The following is a 19840-nucleotide window of genomic DNA, read 5'->3' as shown; positions in this document are numbered from 1 at the left end:
TTAGGAGTGAGAGCCTTTCCAAGCTCTCTATAAGTGGAGGTGTAGAAATGTAGGGGTCCCTAGATTCCATGACTAATTTAGAGCCTTTCATACCCACATCAAGAGTGCCCTCGTCGGGGGGCTAGCCTAGGCCAGAAGAAGAAGACTGCCGGCTTTACCTTCGGGACTAAACAGATAGGGTGTTTAAGCCCACTAGATCTTTATGGTATGTCTATGTGAGGTGTTATCTGTTTCTTGCAGTTGGCTTGAGCCAGACATGGATGGTTTCGCTTTGAGCCCTGTTCTTTATCAGACTGCCCTATCCACTGCTCCTGGACCTATAGGCACTAGGGGGAATCCCAGTTGTTTAAATTCCATATAGTCAGGAAGTTCTTACTGAACATTTGAATTGCATGCACAGTGCAACTAAGCCTTGGAAAGATACATAAAACATGAGGACCCTTTGGTGTCTGCCTTTTAGAAAGACTCACAGAGGGACTGTTCTCTTCACCTTACCACCAATACAGGGTGTATTTTCAACACATCTGTGTCCTATCTACTTCTAAGATGATTTAAGGCTGTTTACTGACAATTAGGAAGAGAACACAACAAAAATGGCTAAGACAGCCAAAAGAGTAAGAACCTCCAAGTCCCTGCAACTGGAAGAATATTGCTATTGATCAATGAATTTAGCTTAAAACGTTTTAAAAGAAAACCTCAAGAAGTGACACATGTTATTTTAGCTTGTCTGTTTGTTTGTTTTCTGACTTCTTTTCTGGAAAGAAACTTGATCAGGAATTTTATCTGAAAACATTTTATTCTTGCAGTTTTACAAAGGGTACAGAGATGTTTCTGCAAACTCTCATCAGTCCTCTATGTCAGAGATATAATATTAACATGTCTCTTATATAATATAGTTTGAGTATTAATATAATTAGAGTATTTTGCTTCCTGTTCTTCTGATTTAATGAAAGGGTAGAATTTAGAGCATTTGCATGAATTCCCTGGGATTGATATATTTGAGTGATTTGTTTGGTAACCATCTCAAAGGGCAGGGAACTTTGTTAAGCATCGTTGATCCTAGCTGAGCAAATATACCTGGTTGGACCTCAAAAAGAAATGTTGAACTTTACTGACCTGCTTCTATTGGGGCAGGCTATGGCACTTTACCCTATTTCTATGGAAATGTTGGTGACATTGTTGTGAGTCCTCTGCTGGTGAATTGCTACAAGATTCCACAGTTGGAAAACAAAGATTTGGAACAGTTAGGTTTGACTGGCAGCCAACTCCTGAGTGTGGAAAACATGATTCTTCTGACAATACAGTATCTCGTGCGGCTGGGTAAGCAATTTTCAATAATCATTTGATGGCGACGATTTCTATTCTTTTTTGGAACATACTTTTTTCCTTTCTTACCCACTTTCTCACATTTATCCACCTCTTACTTTCCCCTCTTTCACGTCTAACATTCTTTTTCTTCAACCCCATTCTCTATGGCTTTTCCCTTTCCTCTCCTCCATTTCTTTCCTACTCCTTTCCTTCTCTTTCCTATTTCTTTTTCTCCCCCCTATTTCTCTCAGATCTAGCCTCCCTTGCTGCTGGCTTTGCTTCTTTGGGTCCTAGAAGAGATAAATTGCTCCACCTGGTGTCCAGTGCCATAATGGTCCTAAAGTCTCCAAAGTAGTTGATGTAGGCAGACTGTCCAAGGGCTGTGCCATGGGTACCTCCCTTGTGAGTCAGGCCAAGCCACCTTTCTGAAAGTGCAGCTACCATCTGGAATGCAAATGTAGCCATTGTGTTAGACAATTATTTTCCACTTAGCCTTTTTATCTTGTTTATCACTGCCCCTACACCCATTTTTTTCTTCTCCAGCTCCATCCCTTTGATGTAGTCCCAAACTGCTTCCTTTCATTCAGGTAGTAACTTGGACCTCCCTGGAAGGTTTTCTGAGCTTTAGGGTAAGGGGATACCTAGGTCATGAACCCTCACTTCCTCTATTTGATATCTCCTCCTGAGCCCCACAGTGGGTGTATGCAGGTGCCCTGACAGTACTTTAGTGGCTCCGCAGCATTTACATTGCAATGTCCTTTATTTTGCAAACTGCAGTAGGCCATCTAATATGCAGCCTAATTATATACCTACTCCAGGACTTCAAACCACTGATTTACTTAGGAAAATGTTAAAGATGTGAAATTACACATTAAAAATTTTATCTGCACTCTTGTGAATTTTTTAAATGATTTTAAATACTTTGGTGTTAAATAATAAAAAACATGGGCCAAACAGTGTTAAACACACACACACACACACACACACACACACACACACACACACACACACAAGCTTCAGCTTCAGTCTTTGGAGCATCAGCTAGCAATCATGGCTGCAACTCTTAGTACCCTGAGAGCCCAAAGGCCTGCTTTGACATGGAATCTCCTTTGACATGGGATCTGCTTTGACACAGGCTTTTGAAACTTGCAAGGCTTCAGGTATCTCATGAGCCACTTTCATGATAAATCTAGGACTTGCTAATCATTTTTATTAGTAGGTAGTAAAATTATAAAAATCTCCCGGGTCTGACATTTGATGTCATCATTTTAATTGATACATACTGACTTTCAACTGTGTTCCAAGATGAAAAACTAGCTTCTAGATGTATCCAGAATCAGTTATACAAGGCCACATAAAGCAATGCTATTTTAGTTAACCAATCCTATCAGTATAGCATTTTTAAAAATCTCAATACCAATTTAAATAGTCAAAGTCCAAGTTAATTAAAGGAACTAAATGGTCAAAACAAAACCTCTTTCCTTAAATTAGTAAAAGCTCTTTTCTTAAAAAATAGAACAATCTCCATTCAATTAGACAAAACTCTTCTCTGCCTTGCAGGATCAGTTCTCTCCAGGGTTTTACTTGCAACCAATTAATTATGTCTCTCAATGTCCAACATAAATAGATATTTCTTTTTCTTAATCTAAATTTTGTACATTGAGACATCTCTTCTCTTTAACTCTTCTGGAGTCCTTAATTTTTTTTTTTTTTTTTTTTTTTTTTTGCCTTCAGAAGTTTTGAAGAAGGCAGCAAGAATATTTTCACATATGCTAAAGATTATAAATTGACATTAGAAAAAATAAATCCAAACTTCTAAAAGGACAGGTGTAATACTTGGATAGCTCAGTTATCTGAAGGTAACAGAGAAGAAGAAAAGCAAGATTTTTCAGAAAGAACAGACCTTTCCACTACAATCACTTTTAAAAAAAGTCTCTGTTATTTCACAATCTGAAAATCTTTTGAAGTAGATAATGAAATCAGCAAATCCAGAGATTCTCGGAGGACTCTGAGTCTATTGGAACCTTGTCTTTTCCTATTATGGTGGCTCTATCTGAAAAGCCTTCGGACCTGATGCCTGGGCTACACTGAGTTACTGGAGATAAGCATCTGAAGAAAAAAAATTACTATATATTATCAAGCTTGTGAAAAGTGGAGAAAAGGCTCCTGCAATTTAGCTGTAAAGGCTAAGGATGCAGAAATGACGGGAGATGATTGGAAGCAGGGCAATTTACTCTAAAAAGTTTCTTACCTCATTTAAACTTTGATACATTTTCCTCCATTTCTCAATTCCTAACAGTAATTCAGTCAAAACTCTGTAAAAGTGAGTTTTAAGGCAACCGAGAACGCTATGAACATGTTTGATATTTTATTTTCCCAGAATGCCTTCGTATTTGGAATTAATTATGCTGCCTAACAGAAAATGTTACTCTATGGTGGTTTGGAGGGGGCCTTATGGACACATCTATTAACCAGCCTCCTCAGATTGTCTATGAGAGGCAGGAGGGAACTGGAGAAGTCACAGCCACATGCTTCTGAGCTGTCATTTGTTCTGATGGAAGAAAGCTTTAAGTTCATGACCATCTTCCCTTCTTCTCCATGCAGTCAGTACAGATCTTGCGCTTTGAGCTCACTACTAAGTGTGTACTCAGTGGCCACGAACCGTGGTGCTAATTTGATAAAGTTAAATGAAGATCAGAAGCTTTGGTGGCTCCCAGGTGATAATAAGGCATCCACTAGTAAGGGATTGGGGAAGGCACAGAAACATAAACACAATGTAAGCATTGCCATTTTCTTGCCCTCTTTCCATGTATTGCCATTTTCTTGCCCTCTTTCCTGCTTCCCTCTGGCTCCAACCAATCCTGGAAAAAACTTTTTTTCCAATTAAAATTGTTTATTTTTAAAATGTATGATATTTAATTTTCCTTATCCTATCCATTACTAAAGTTGCATTTCTTTTTTTTACTTTCCCTGAGAATATGGACAGGGTCCAGGGAGGCCACTTAAACCCCTGTTAGAGGAAGGAAAGGTTTCTGACTCACTCAGGTGCCTCATTCTCATACAGAAGTCCAGTCCCTCATCCCTGTATTCTTTGCAAGGGGATTTTGGCTTTGGATTCTGAAGCTATTGCTTGATCTCAGATCACAGACACTGAGGGGGTCTATATCTGTTTCAGGAGGATGAGTTTCAAATCTCAGGTCCACACAGCAAAAGAAATGCCTTTGAGTAGCAGGAGTGAACAGTCTTGCCGGTTTCAATTTAAACTAAGTGTAGGAATTCATTTGTGTCACTTGGATGCCAGACACTGACTTGCTTATTTTGTCTCAAAGACTGGTTGAGGGACTTCCCTGGCGGCCCAGTGAGTAAGACTCTGTGCCTCCAATGCAGGGGGTGTGGATTCGATCCCTGGTAGGGAAGGTAAGATCCCACAAGCTGCGCGGCTCGGCCAAAAAACAAAAAAACAAAAAAGACTGGTTGAGTTTCTAAAGAGAAACAAAATACCTCTAATTCCAGGGACCATAGATCACCCACGTAAGCTTAACCATAACCTCGGCCAGGGAAGAGGGCCACATGCCATTCTTAACCCAGAACCCTGGGGAGTAACTAGGTGATGAGAGCATTCTCTATCTGGGGAAAGTGTGGAACTGCCTAAATATACATTGGGAGTGAAAAATAATTAAACTTAGTTTTCCTCGTGGACAGTATTCTCAAAATTAGGTATAGAGGCAATACATTAAAATGTTTTTCTAAGGCACCTATGAATAAAATGAGAAATGAATGAAGCCTGAAGCTGATTATATACCAGTAGGTTAGCTTCTTGCTTCATTAGTCATTAACTATTTCTGTAACGCCAAGTTTAATATGTCAACAAAAATACCACCTTCAGTGACCATCTCCCAAGGCATACAATGGAATTGCTACTGTCTCTGAGCACATCTTCTTTTAAAGATATCAAGAATAGAAGTCTGCATTTTAAAATAAATGTGTATCAAGGCAAACAAAAAAGAGAGAAGGTAATTTAGCAATGGAAAATGGTTAGTAGAGGCAGTATACTTGAGGCCACTAGAGGAAAAAGAGCTTATTTGCCAGCTGGAATAGACTGCACTCTGATGTGTGTGTGTGTGTGTGTGTGTGTGTGTGTGTGTGTCTTTTCTAGCTGTGATTTAAAAAAAAAAAAATTTCTAGCTGTAATTCTCTTCAATTTAGGTCCTGATCAGATACCTCTCAGGGAAGAATTTGAGCAAATTATCCTGAAAGCTATGCAGGAATTTACTCTGAGAGAGAGAGCCCTGCAGATGGGTGGTCAGTGCACGCCCGTGTCACCAGGACAACTCCCCTGGCTGGCTAGGTTAATTGCCAGTGTATCTCAAGACTTGGTTCATGTGATTGTGACCCAGAACTCCTTGGCGGAGGGCATTTCAGAGACATTGAGGACTCTCAGTGAAATGAGACACTATCAAAAACTACCAGATTATGTTGTGACAATTTGTGCATCGAAAATCAGAGGAAATGAGTTTTGTGTGGTAGTATTAGGTGAGTAACTTTTTCATTCATTCATCATCCGTCCATTTGTATGGACGTGGTGGGGGTGTTTCAGGCATCCATGTAATTAATCTCTGGTCAAGGGCTCCAACTTGGGTGCTTCCTCCTAATTTTAACTTTTCCTTTGCTCCTCAGATCAGATTTTTATAGCCCTTAGTTTGGCTGTTGTCCCTCTCAGCTGGTTGTGGGAGCATTATTTCAAAGCACACCCTAGTAACAGATACCCTTGTCTCATGTAACTTCTGTCCTTAAGATGTTTTGGAAATGTTACCACTCTAGCATGTGATAAAGCCACTGCCACAGGTGGTTTAAGCCAGTTAATCATATTTGCCAGGAACTTAGCTCATATATTCACCTCTTCACTAAGAGGATATTTAATGTTATAACATTGACCCTAAAGAAAACGTTCAGAAAGTTGGTATGTTACAAAATGGATTTTTGTTTCTGGTGCTGATTTTCTATCAGGCACCGTCCTGAGTTGCCATTTGGACCAAATTTTGCTGAGTTGCCATTTGGACCAAATTTTGCTTTTCTCCTCTCAGTGAATGGCTCTCACCTCTTCCTAGCAAAGGGGCCAAGCCCTCTTGCTTTGACCAAACCCACCTGCCCATCTCTCTGTGATACATATTTCTTTTAAAAAGCTTCATCAGAAAGTGTAACATATTCATTTTCTAATTTTCATTAGTAAAAAAACAACATAAGTTTATATTTTTAAGACTGATATTCATAGTAGCCATGCAGACACAACTTTTTAAAGGTTTTTCACATTCCTCCCGAGTCTTTTAAATAGATGCATGGTATGTTCTCACCATTACAAACATAAGGTATGTTATTTTTTTCCCTTGATCACCTAACTTTGTATTATAAACTTTTCAAATGAAATTTTGAAACTGTCATTTCAAATGCTGTATAATTGCCCATCTTTTGATGTGCCATACTTTTCTTAGCCAAGTCCCTCTAGCTACATACTTTAGTTGTGTTTCCAGTTCTTGCTGTTCTAAATCACTTCCCGGTGCACATTTGTTCACTGGCATGTTGTCTCCCTCTCTCTTCTGCAGGTCAGCATCAGTCCAGAGCTCTGGCAGAGAGCATGCTCACCACAAGTGAGTTTTTGAAAGAAATTAGTTATGAGCTCATCACAGGAAAGGTCAGTTTCCTGGCATCGCATTTCAAAACCACATCGTTAGGTGAGTGGCAGTCAGATTCAGCAACACTGCCGGCCCCTGGCTGCGTGATTTTCTGAATTTAAATCTTAGTGTGAGCTGAGCGTGGAGGTTAAGCTTGCCCGCTGATCTTCCCTCATTTGGACTGGTTTCTCCTAAGCATTTTGTTACTGACACAGCAAAGGGGTCCAGGCACAAGGATGTGAGGCCTCAGCTCAGCCACTGCTTTGTTGTGTGACCTTGGGCAACGCTCTGCCTCCCCAGATCTCAGTTTTCTAACATGTCAAATGGAGATATAATGACCCCGTCCTGCCTGCTCTGAGTATTATAGGGGCTGAGAGAGATTTAGTATGTGGGAGCATGGAACCTGTAAGCATGATACAAACAAGGGTAGCTCTGGCTACCGAGATCCTGCTACAGGGATGGGTGAGTGTAAATTCCAATGTGAAAAGTGGGATGACCAACAGATCTCGACGGGAGCCCAGCGTAACTGCCCAACTTGGAGACATACAAACATGTCATTCCTTGTGACTTTCTTATCTCCACTTTATTTTGTAATAGGTGATGACCTAGACAAGCTGCTAGAAAAAATGCAACAGAGAAGAGGAGATGGTGTGGTGACCCCTTTCAATGGAGACCTTAATGAATGTGTGTCACCTCAGGAAGCTGCTGCTATGATCCCCACGCAGAACCTGGGTAATGTCACCACAGGCCAAAAGGAGGAGACTAGTGCTCAGGACAGACACAGAAGCTAAGTCGTTCTGAGGGTTTTGAGGTCTTGTCTTCAAGTCACAGACTATGACAGGCCTTTCCTCATTATCTACATGATAAATCTGGCTCAAGTTAAAAATGCCTTACCCTGTGGCCTGGGCCCCATGCCTTTGTTCTTAGTAAATTTCTCCTAGAATTAAAATCAAAGCCAAAGACTTTATTTTAAGCAGTGCCTCTCTTTGTTTTTGTTTTTTTGGGGGAGCGGGGATCCTTGGTGTACTTTCCTTAACTCCACCAGCTGTGCTCACCACTGTGGGTGCTCATGTAGGGCTTCAAAGGACTACTTGAAAGAATCTAGACTACAGTCTGTGCAGGGCTTCTGGCTCTCTGCTCCCTGCATCTACTCTCCAATGTGTAAAACACACATAATCTCAGGGTCAGCGAGGCCTTCCTGGCAGCTGGAGCAGAAACACTGACATATCATCTGACCTACAACGAGCTTGCAGAATGCCAAGGGGGACGGTGGGACCAGGGGTGAGGAGTTCAATCGCTAGATTAGATTCCTTTAGGTTCAAATCCTTCCCCAGTTCCCTGTTTGATAGGGACAATATAAGAAAGGACAGAACAGAGAACAGAAGGATGGATATGAAGCAGATCCATACAAGTGGATGCTGACAGCCTTTTGGCTTCCACCTGATGGGAATGCATCCTTTATGCATTAGGATGACAGCAGGAAAAGTAGCATAGCTTGGCATCGGCTCAGGCGTAACAATGAATTCAAAGGCAAAAGTTTTTGACTTCTGGACATTGAATGACAATAAAGTGACCATCCAGATGATCTAAAATGTGTTATGTGAGCAAAGTTAAATTTTTGAAATTCTCACATGCCCACGTACATATCCTTGATTCCCTGTTTAAGAAACATTGCTTGGGAATTCCCTGGTGCCCTGGGTTCAATCCCTGGTCAGGGAATTAAGATCCCGCACGCTATGTGGCCAAAAAAGGAAAAAAAAAAGCTTAAAATAATAATAAATAAGAGATCTTGGTGGTTAAAAAAAAAGAAGAAAAAGAAAAGGAACATTGCTTAAAGATATTTTTAGGTTTCCTCCAACTTCAAAATTTGTTAAGTTCAATTCTACAGAGTTATGCCATCCCCTGTGTTAGTCCCCATTCATCTAACCCGCAAAATGAAAGAAACAACAGCCTGACTATCCAAAGACAGATTTTTATTTTGGTTGGTAATCTTTGTGGGTCAAAAACTATGTGGGCTATTATTAAAGGTTGCAGTTTGGGGCTTTTCTGGTAGGTTCTCTCAGCCGGTAGGGAGACCCACCTGTATAAACCTCCACTCGCTGTCAGGGTTCCATGGTGGCTGGGGTCCCATGACTACCGTCTTTGCCTGGGAAGTATTGCAGCTTGATTTTAGAAAACATTCATTAGCACAGGTTAATTGGGCCCTTGGCGTGTTCCAGTCAGACTTCCGCATGTGTACCTGATAAAAACCAGCCCTTTCAAGAAGCATTAAATATTTCTGCTCAGGTGTTTAGCTGACTAAGCCTGTCTCTCATTATGTGTGCATGTGCATGCACGCATGTGTAAGAGAGATTGATCGCTTGATTATAACTTGTAATAAAAAGCTACTGGCTTGGTTAGAGTATCTGGGCAATGTTTTTCTAATACGTCACCTATTGAGCAGCCAGCTGGCCATGTCATGGGTCAGGTCTCTTCAGATAGTACAGGCATCAGCATGGGAGTTGACCACAGTCACCCAGACCTGCTAGGTCACAAGCACTGGCAAAGTGGAGTCAAGTGGGAAGAAAGGTGAAGTTAGTGTCATGGGGAGGAGAATTTCAAGCCATGTTACCACTGACTTGCTGGAGAGGAAATGTTTACTGCAGTGCCATCCAGAAAAGCTCAAAGGACCTCAGCGTGATTATGGTTATGGCATTAGCTCTGAACTGGGTCTGGGCTCGGGCACCTGACCTGTGCTGATAGTCCTAAAGAAACCAGGAAACTCTTCCCCTTTCCAGAGATGAGTCCTGGCTCCAGCTGTAAGAGTGCAGTCTGTCCCTCCATTTCTGGGCATGGGAGGGGTGCTGAGTTCATGCCTTGTGAGACAATTTATATTAAAATAATACATTTGTAAAACCACTACATTCACTCTTGAGCACATCCTTTCAGCCAAGTTGTCAGGGAAAGTGGGCAAATCTATTGAAAGTCAATAGAGAGTGAGGATAGAAAGTGAGGATTCTTGGTGATAGAGCATCACTCTACCCTATGTGTATTATTTGTCCCTATATGGATTCATAGAGGCCATCACAGAAGTGAATTGATCTTGTTCTTATGACTTTCTTAAATTTTAGATCTAGATAGTGAACCCTTCCAGATTTATCAACCGCAGCTTACGGTTGCCAGAAAACTCTTGTCCCAGGTGTGTGCCATAGCAGACAGCGGCAGCCAGAGCCTGGACCTCGGCCACTTCAGCAAAGTGGACTTCATCATCATTGTCCCAAGATCAGAGGTTCTGGTCCAGCAAACTCTTCAACGGATTCGACAATCAGGTAGGATGGAACTTTCAAAGAGGGCCCCCTACCTAGATCCAGCCTTAGATTCCCTCTGTCTCTTTCTTTGGCTTAATTCAAACATTTTTAGGGGCCTGATTCTATTAAGTCTGTGATGTCATCAGTGGATTAGAAACTGGCCACTCATTTATGAAGAGAAATGTCCTCAAGGCAAAGATAGCCCTGCCTGGGATGACGGGGTCTGTGCCACCTGAAGTCCTTCTGTGGCTCAGTGAGTCATTCTCATGGGAGGATTCTTGTACCTTTTGCACACTATCAGCAGATTTTTCAGCCTAGAAACCAGAACGCCATCCCCTGTGTCAGCAATGAGAAACCTCATTAAAAAAATTCAAAGCTAGAATTTCTCCTAATTTCCTTAAGAGAATAAGTAGAGAGGAAAAAAATTTTTTTCCAGAAAATGTGAAAAGGTAGGGAGCAAATATTTTAGAAGTCTGTGATAAATAACATCCCTCTCAAACATAAAAGTTGCTTAGAATTACAAGAAGCAATAAGGAATTTAGAAAATTGAGACTGCTGAGAATGCCTGCCTTTGTAAACTAGGTTTGAAAAAGAAATTATAAATGTCAAGTTGCTTCTGAGTACCTTAGCTGGGGGAAGACACACACACACACACACACACACACACACACACACACACACAGATTTAACTGGAGGATAAATCTTTTTGCCACAGTAAAAAAATTTATTTTCAATATATTTGAAAACAGGAAGCAGAGAACTTCAGAAGAGCTTAAAATACAGTTTATGTGTTCCACGCCTGTCATTCAGTGCTCCTTAAACTTTAGGGTGCATGCAGATCACTAGGGATTTTGTTAAATTGCAGGTTCCCCTTCAGTAGGTCTGGGTGGGCTCCAGATTCTGCATTTCAAACAAGCTACCAGGGGCTACCTGGGCAACTGGTCAGAGGACCACTCTTTGATTAGCACAGCTGTACAAAACATCTTTCATTCGAAGTTCCATGGGCCAGATGAGCTGACTAACAAAAGGCTTCTCCCTCTTTAACACTTCTTAGTGGCTGTGACTAAGACATGTAAAGTCTTTCCATGCCTCGTCGAGACCCAAGCGCCTGGTTAACAACGCAACCTGTGTTTTAGCCTCTAAAATTTTGAATGACAAGTTACAAAATGGCCTGTTAGAAATATTGACTTATAGGTGAATTAGCCAGAGACGGTCAAATGCCTTCTCTCACAGCTCTCCCAGAAACCGGAGTGAGTTCTAGACATCCTCAGCTACTGGCCATTCGTCATTTTCTTTCCGCCCCCCTCCACTGAGGGAAATGGAGGGGCTTTCATCACACCAGGCATTAACCAGATTTTTGCTACTTCTTGTGGATTTTCCACTTTATTACTCTGGAGGGAGCACCTTCTCTTGTAGGTTTTTTACTTGTACCAAAGGGCATTTGTCGCCTTCCTGAGTTTGTGATCTGATATCCCAGTCATACTCTAGCCAAGTCATCTTAGCACCTGTTTCAAGGGGTGAAATCATCCATGGTCAAGTGGTTGTACTCTCCCCAGAGCCTTTTCCTCAAATAACCTCTTGATGACCTGTATTTTCGCCTTTCTTAATCAATGCAAGACCCTAAATAAAACCCTGCATTTTTGACAGATAGAGAAACTCTATTGGTCCTTCCTTTTCCCTTCTCAACGCCCTCAGATTTTTCCAAAGTGAGTATTTTGAGATTATCATTCCTCAGAAAGGACTGGTATCTGACTAGTTACATAAGCTTAGAATCCAAGAAAATCAGTGTTACAGAGAGATTCAGAAAATTCAAGGCAAAGCATATTTTTAAAATTATTCACATCTGGCCTTGGCATACATACTGAAAATTTTTGCTGCAGAAACAATCACTTCTATATATTTTTAAATAACTGTACTCATTTTTATTATACAAAAACCCAGAGTTGTTGTTTTCTTTATTTTGAAAAATAAAAGAAAGTAGGAAATTTTAAACACTTATAATCCCACCACTCAAGGATAATCACTGTTAAAATGACTTAATACCTAGTGTTCCAGGCTCTCTTCTCTGCCTATGTCTGATATTATAGTAGGCACATTTTTCCACATCATTAAGCTTTTGTAAGCATCATTCATAATGAATGTATATGATATTCCATATCATAACAACACCAAAATTTATTTGCTTTTTTTATTTGAATACCTTCATATTTTTGGAACACATCACAGTTGATAGAACCCGAAGGACCAGAAGCATTTTAAGGTGTAAAGAGATTGTCCAGAGCAGAGATTCTCCACTAAAACAACTCTTGAAAGTCATTGCTATGAAAACACAGAGGATTCTCAAGAAGTCATCTGACTCAGTTTCCTCATATTTTGCCATGTGAATCAAGGAGAGCTACATTTGCCTAAGGTCCAGAGAGCAGTGCTTTGGGGACAAGGACTGTTTTCTCATCTCTGTGTGCCTGGTGCCTCATTTCTGCCTCTCCTGGGCCTGGCACCAGTAGGGGCTCAACTACGGGTTAGGGGTCGAAGGGAGAGCTGGGGGCTGGAGGGAGGAAGGGGAGGGATGGGCAGAGGGAACACCAGTGTCCAAGTGCTTTGCTCTCTGGTTCCATTTGCCTTTCCCTAAAGGAAGCATTTCAGCAGCCAGCCTGCCAGGAAAAGCACCAGGCAGGGAGAAGCAGCCAGGACATGCAGAAAGGCCACATCCTTGGCAGCCCTTGTGTGGCTGAAAGAAAAAGGTGAAAATAGAAACCATCACGTTGTTGCAGACTCAGCACTAAGGTGAAGCATTTGGTACCTTAACTTACTTTCTAACTAAGGAAGGGAGGCAGGGAGGAAAAGAAGACAAAAGAAAGCATTACAGAAAGAATTGGAAGGTAAAAAAAAAAGAAATGAAATGGGTTAAACCTTTTTAAGTTTGCCCCAGATGGACTTGTAAATGCTGCAGTGATCAATGGAAAAGCAACATAAGGAATTTTTAGACCATAGGAAATTCTTTTGTTTTAGTGTCATTTTTTTTTACAGACTGATGTTGTAGCATAGTTCTTCTAATTCAAGAAGCTCCAAATTCTATAAATTAGAATACTAGGTTATCAAAATGCGATCAAAATGCAAGCCACTTTCAACTCCACATGAGTGGGATGAAAACAGGAAGAATTAGTGACACCATATTTTCCTCCTCCCTGCTTTTAAAATGGTATCCGTGGGAGCCCCCAGCAAATGGGAGCAGATCTACGAGTATCCAGTCAAGGAAGTTTTATCATGCTCAGGGGAATGACGTAAATTTGACACCTCAATACATGCCTGATCATAAAAGAACCAGAGAGACAGTTTCGTCTGCTGATACGTAGATAGGTTTTAAGGCAGTGGGAGAGATTAGGAGGGGAGGAGAAGAGATAAAGGAAGGCAGTTTCATTTTCTGAAATGTATTTTCTTGGTCTCATCAACCTTATGTCTCCTTGTTGGTCAGCAGAAAATGTACGCGGAAAAAAAGGAAGTGAGAAAGGCAGCAGGGAGTGGGATCCCAGGGAAGAAAGTACTAGGAAAGCACTCTGCCCTGAGGTGGAGTAGGGAAACACCAGAGATTCCTCTGTACAAATAGAACTGAACAAGTACCTAACGTTAGCACCCGTGAAGTCAGTTTCCAACCAAGTCGTAGCTGCCGAGTGCCCACCCCTAGTTTATAGACAGCGTTGGCACCTGCCTCACAGCCACCACCTCCCCTCCAAGTGGACGACCCCACCGAATCCTAGCTTCTCTGCATTAAGCTCTCATCCGCAAACACCTTTACCTCTACTGCTCATCAGGCGCCTGCCCCCTAGTCATATCCCAGACGCTCCTGGATCCTGGAATTGTAAATTCTAACAACCTCAACACCAGACCACGGACTTCTTTGCAACATACACTGTGTGGGGAAAAAAAATCAACCTTTCTGATTGATGCCTCATAAATTCTTTCTGGTTCTTTAGTTGGCTCTCTTTCCCGCTCTCCACGGTGACTGGCTCTTGCAGACTCCGTTTCACTCACAATTCTGACCTCATCCTTCTCTTAGCAAAGGACCATGCCGCTTATTTCTCCCCTCCCCCACCCCCAGAGGAAGAAAAGTTCAGATAAAAACTTCCTTCCAAATCTGGAAACCTACCTGCATATACACCCATCATTCCCCCTTCCTTCCTGATCAGTGAAGAGCTGCCCTGCTCTGTGTAAGCCTGCTTCTCCCACCTTGCTCTGGAGGCCGTGCTGTCCTCATTCTCATGGACCTCACACTCTGATGATCTCCTCTCTCATTGACACCTTCCATTTCCTTCCCTCCTGGAGCTCATTCCATCGGTTTTAACCTGCCCCACTCCCTCAGAGACAAAACAAGCAAGCCTCTGTTAATCCTACCTAACCCTCCAGTTTATCCTCCTCGACTTAAGTGACAGTCTTACTGAGGGAGTTGTCTGTTGTCATCTTCATTTCCTCAACTCCCAGTCACTCAACACCCTGCAAACTGGCCTCCATTCCCCACTGCCACGCTTCTAGGACTCTCACCAATGTCACCAATGACCTTTTCTGTCCTTACCTGGACTCCTGACAGCACAGGTGCCCTCCATTCCTTCCTTTAAGCACTGCAGTGCCTTTGGCTTCCAAGACACATCCTTTCCCAGCCTTCCTTCTACAAGTCATGCTCCAGTGCTACTCTGTACCCTGTGGTGCTCCAGCCCGACACTCAAGACTGCGTAGTGGCTGTGTGTTTATTGATGATCTTTCTCTTCAGCTAGAAAGCAAATATTCAGGGTATAGGTCTGTCTTGTCTATGGCACAGGAGACACTTAACAAATGTGTTGAACTGAAGTTTTGTAACGTTCTGTTGAATTTTAAGTTAAAATCTATTTTAAGAGGAAGACATAGGGAATTCCCTGGCGGTCCAGTGGTTAGGACTTGGTGCTTTCACTGCCGTGGCCTGGGTTCAATCCCTGTTTGGGGAACTAAAATCCCACAAGCCGTGTGGCACAGCTGAAATAAATAAATAAATAAGAGGAAGACATAGAAGTAATTAATATTTAAGATGTGGCAGTCCTGTGGCAAAAACAAATTCAACCATTAAAACCATGTTTCGCAAACCTACTTTGGCCAAGAGTAAAGCCCTTAAGATGGGTGTGTAACAGGTGTATCTGTCAGTCACACAGGGCTCTGAAGTTGTATCTGCGTGTTCAGAATGCTCTTCTTGTGCAGATCTAGTGCTGCTTTCCTCCTTGACCCAAACAAACAGCATAGTCATACACCCACACAGCGAAGTCTCACCGAACCCAAATTAGAGAATTCTCTCCCACTGGGAGGACAGAAGGGAGCCAGCCAGGCCACCAGAAAACAGTGGGACAACCAGAGCAATGGGCACCGAAAGCAATTACCCGGAATTTTAACCAGCCGTTTCAATTCCCAGGTTATATATTTATTTTTCTTTTACTGATATACAGAATTTATTAAGCTTTTCACATGTAATAGAGCATAGTTTCAGTTGCATCTGAAGTGCTAACAAAAGCTCCAGCAATCAAGAATGGCAGCATGTTATCAATATTTTATAACAATCAACACTTGTAGCTTTTCAGATTCGGATAAAATCATTTATCCCAAAGTAAATCTAGTCATGCTTTTAAAAAATGCTTTAGGTCACTCCAAGCTTGGCAATTAACATTTGGCTTAAACAATAATAAAACAATCACAACTTGATAAATAACAGATACAACATTGTAGGCCATAACCATACACAGCATAAGGAAAAGATAGTAAGTAGCCATTAGCGTTAATAGAGTACCTTGGCCTCCATGCAGATACTTCCAGAGGCTTTGGTTCATTCAGCCCTGACACTCAGTTTTTAAAGCAGGGGACAATATCTACAGTATCATTTTGTAATTTCTAACACACTGAAAACAAGTAAGTAGAAAATGATGAGTTGATTTTTATTAATGCATTAAATCCTCAGGAGTTATCACCAACCCCTTAATATAAAAATTTTTCAAGTTATATCAGTCATATAACTTGGTGTGCTACTTACTGTAAATGCTGCTAAATGAATTAAATGAAGACAACAATGTTTCCCCTAATGTGATTGATTTTAGCACTTTTCAGCTACCTAGATCTAAAAACTTTCAGGCTTTTGAACTGAACATTTGAGGAGAGTGTTCATATTTCAACGTATTGATAATACAATATGCTTGATTCAGAATGTTAACTTACAGTTTACTCCAAAACTAAAATTTTAATCTGGTGAAAAATAAGTAGCTATAAGTGGCATAATAACCATGACACTAAAATGGTTACTGTCACAGATGGTGATAAACAAGGATGTGAGGGCTCCACTCTCAAGTCGCCTAGGATTTTGAATTACTTGTACATATTGTCACTTACAAAACTATAACCAATTGAATATTTAGCCTGGTGTCTTCAAACACCCAAGATATAAGATAACTTATACCAAAACAATATGTTTTTGAAATATTTTTTGTAGCTGGTAGTTCTTCCCTTGGAGGTAAAGAACATTTTGCCAAAACTTTTAATAACCAGGATACAGAAAATTTTAAAGAGCAATCTTATGTAGGAATCAAATATACAGAGATTCAAAGAGGAAAAAAGAAAATTGTATAGAAGACAAAGATCAAACTGGTATCCCAGATCCAGAGCAATTTTGTAAAGTAGGAAAGCAATTATGATAACCCACAGCTTCTTAGGTCATTCTAGTGAGGATCTCCAGGTACTATATGTGTTTTCATAATGATATTTCCTAAATAAAGGGCCTTAAATGCACATGAAAGGGCATCTCCCAGGAATAGAGGTTAAGATATTTTTACATTGTTCAACCCACAAACTGTTTGGTCAAAGGAATATGTAAAGTTCAACAAAAGCACATCTGGTGGAAATTCATGGCAATGAATGTTGACAAGATGTGCTTGGATCTCGCTTGCAGCATCTGGCAGCGAGTAGCAGAACAAAGGTGGAATCTCACAGGCTCTCCTGTGTCTCTTCTGGAAGAGGCTCCATGGTGGTGGAACTAGCGTTTGCAGTCGAATTCAAGAATTCTCCAAAATCACCACCAGCAGGCTTGGTTCCCCCTACTTTAGACTTTAAGTTTTCAACCCTTTCCTCAAATTATTTGAAAGTTGGGGAGTTTTTTACATCTTCCAGCTTTTTGGTGATGACTGATCCAACAGATGAAAAAACAGCTGAAGCCTTCTGTCCAGGCTGAGATAAGGTTTCAGAGGTCTTCTTGTACGGAGACGTGGCTGTCACATCTTGCCACCCTCTGGCAATGTTCTGTTTTAGTGTCTGTAGTGAATGGATCCCAAGTTTCCGCTTGATCTCTGTTAGGTGCTTTCCTTTTGTTGCTAACACTTGAGACAGAGTCTGGATTTTTTCTTCTACCTTAGCAAGTTCTCTTCTTAGCTCTTCTCGCTCCTCCTCTGATAGGGTTTCAGTGGCACCGATAGTGGCAGCAACATCTTCTCCTTCCTCGGGTACTGGGTCTGTTCTCAGTAGACCTTGCTCGCCGTGATCCGTGTCTCCCACCCACTGGCAGCGAGTCCTTGCTTGGCCTCCCTGCCCGCCACCCTCCTCCTGTCCTCCTCCCAGGTTATTTGCTGAAAAGAGACAGCCAGGGTGAAGGAATGTCCATTGTTATAATACTTAAAACTTCAGCATGCTCTAATGATTTAATATTTTCTGGATTTTCATTTCCTTTTTTAAAAAACAATAGCAATTTATTATTTATATTCTACTTTTTTTGTAATAGGGATCTGAAGACATATCAGTAAAAGCAGTTATAGCAAACCCATAAAATCAGGCAAAAATTAAACATGATTTTCATTTCCTTTTAAGCATTAGAATATTTTTGCATACCAAAACTTCAGAGAAATTAATTCGATCCCAAGGGAAGATGAACAGCTAAAACTAAGAATAGTTTTATTTTTCTTTAGGATGTCTTCTTGACAGGAAGAACAAGAAATAAAACTTAGAAATGAAAAATTTAGAAATAAAATTCTTTATTAAAAAACATCGAGAGAGGGCTTCCCTGGTGGCGCAGTGGTTGAGAGTCCGCCTTCCAGTGCAGGGGACACGGGTTCGTGCCCTGGTCCGGGAAGATCCCACATGCCGCGGAACGGCTGGGCCCATGAGCCATGGCCGCTGGGCCTGCGCATCCGGAGCCTGTGCTCCGCAACGGGAGAGGCCACAACAGTGAGAGGCCCGCGTACCGCAAAAAAATAAATAAATAAATAAAATAAAATGATATTTTAGTATCAAATGTGTGTGTGTGTGCACATTTAGCATCTAGATCTTAGGTTATAAATACCATTCCCCATTATACCAGCTCTGAGGTAGGAACAGTCTGGAATCTTGGTTTCCAGAAAGTGCGAAAGTACTCAAAGATCGATGGAGGCATGTCGAAAGGACACAGCAGCCTGCTTGAACGAGACTTTGCTGTCCAAACTTGGTAATTTGGGGCATCTAAAGGAATGATGGCAGTGGATTGTAACCTACTGGATTTTTGTAAAGCCCATGAGTCCACAGTAATGCTAAAAAAAATAAAAGGGGCAGGAGTGACGGGTGGGACGCAAGCTCTCCTTTATAAAAGAGCACCAGCTAATCAACATAAGAAAATAACAGAATTAAGAAATCCCTGTTTTGCACTACCAATATAGTAAGTAGGATGATGTAGTGGAGCATTAAGCTCAGTGAACAAAGACCTGTGTTCTTTCTTTTATTTTTCACTGTTGTGGCCTCTCCCGTTGCGGAGCACAGGCTCCGGACGCGCAGGCTCAGCAGCCACGGCTCACAGGTCCAGCCGCTCCGTGGCATGTGGGATCTTCCCGGACTGGGGCACGAACCTGTGTCCCGTGCATCGGCAGGCAGACTCTCAACCACTGCACCACCAGGGAAGCCCTACAGTATAATTATTGATTCTGGCAAGTATCATCAATGGGTACTGAAACCATTGGGTAAAATGTATTCAGGAACAAATATTCACACAGTCTCAAAGTGTCATCCCACATATTAAAAATCACAAAGAGGAGAAGGCATCTTTACAATGGAGAGACCTGGCAGTAGACAGTACCATATCCATGCAATCAAACTTCGCCATCTCCCATTATGGGACAGATTGACATTATGAACGAGGGGAAGTACATGATGTTACTTATGAAGTATAATTGCCAAAAATGGTTAACCTGAATCTAATCACAAGGACACTATCAGAAAAATCCAGATTGTGTGACATTCTACAAAACAACTAGCCTGCATTTTTAAAATATCGATGAAAAGACCAAAAAAGAAAAAAGACAGGGAAGCTGTTTTAATTATACAGAATAAAGAGACACTGCAAGCAAGTACAATGCTTAATTCTTGATTGGATCTTAGACCTAAAAATAAAAAGTAAAAAACACAGCTCTGGGACAATTCGTGAAAATCATATCTACTCCTATATGTAAAATAGGTAACTAATAACAACCTACTGTACGGCACAGGGAACGCTACTCAGTACTCTGTAATGACCTCTATGGGAATAGAATCTAATAAAGAGTGGATATATGTATATGTATA

At 41.3% G+C, this 19840-nt stretch overlaps 1 protein-coding gene and 1 pseudogene across 1 annotated transcript in view; one reads left to right on the top strand and one right to left on the bottom strand.

Moving 5' to 3' along the window:
* Window positions 1-19840, top strand: part of GREB1L (GREB1 like retinoic acid receptor coactivator) — a 261369-nt gene that overhangs the window by 196522 nt on the left and 45007 nt on the right. Inside the window, exons 12-16 of the mRNA XM_032654275.1 lie at window positions 1135-1320; window positions 5515-5841; window positions 6909-7037; window positions 7575-7709; window positions 10088-10285. Of these exons, the coding sequence (XP_032510166.1) occupies window positions 1135-1320; window positions 5515-5841; window positions 6909-7037; window positions 7575-7709; window positions 10088-10285 (975 nt within the window). The remainder of the gene's footprint in view (window positions 1-1134; window positions 1321-5514; window positions 5842-6908; window positions 7038-7574; window positions 7710-10087; window positions 10286-19840) is intronic.
* LOC116739007 lies at window positions 17249-19382 on the bottom strand (annotated as a pseudogene).

Source organism: Phocoena sinus, chromosome 14 (genome assembly GCF_008692025.1).
Source record: "Phocoena sinus isolate mPhoSin1 chromosome 14, mPhoSin1.pri, whole genome shotgun sequence".
Taxonomy (NCBI): Eukaryota; Metazoa; Chordata; class Mammalia; order Artiodactyla; family Phocoenidae; genus Phocoena; species Phocoena sinus.
Note: the sequence above shows the minus strand (reverse complement) of the source record. Positions and strands in the feature narration are given on the sequence as shown.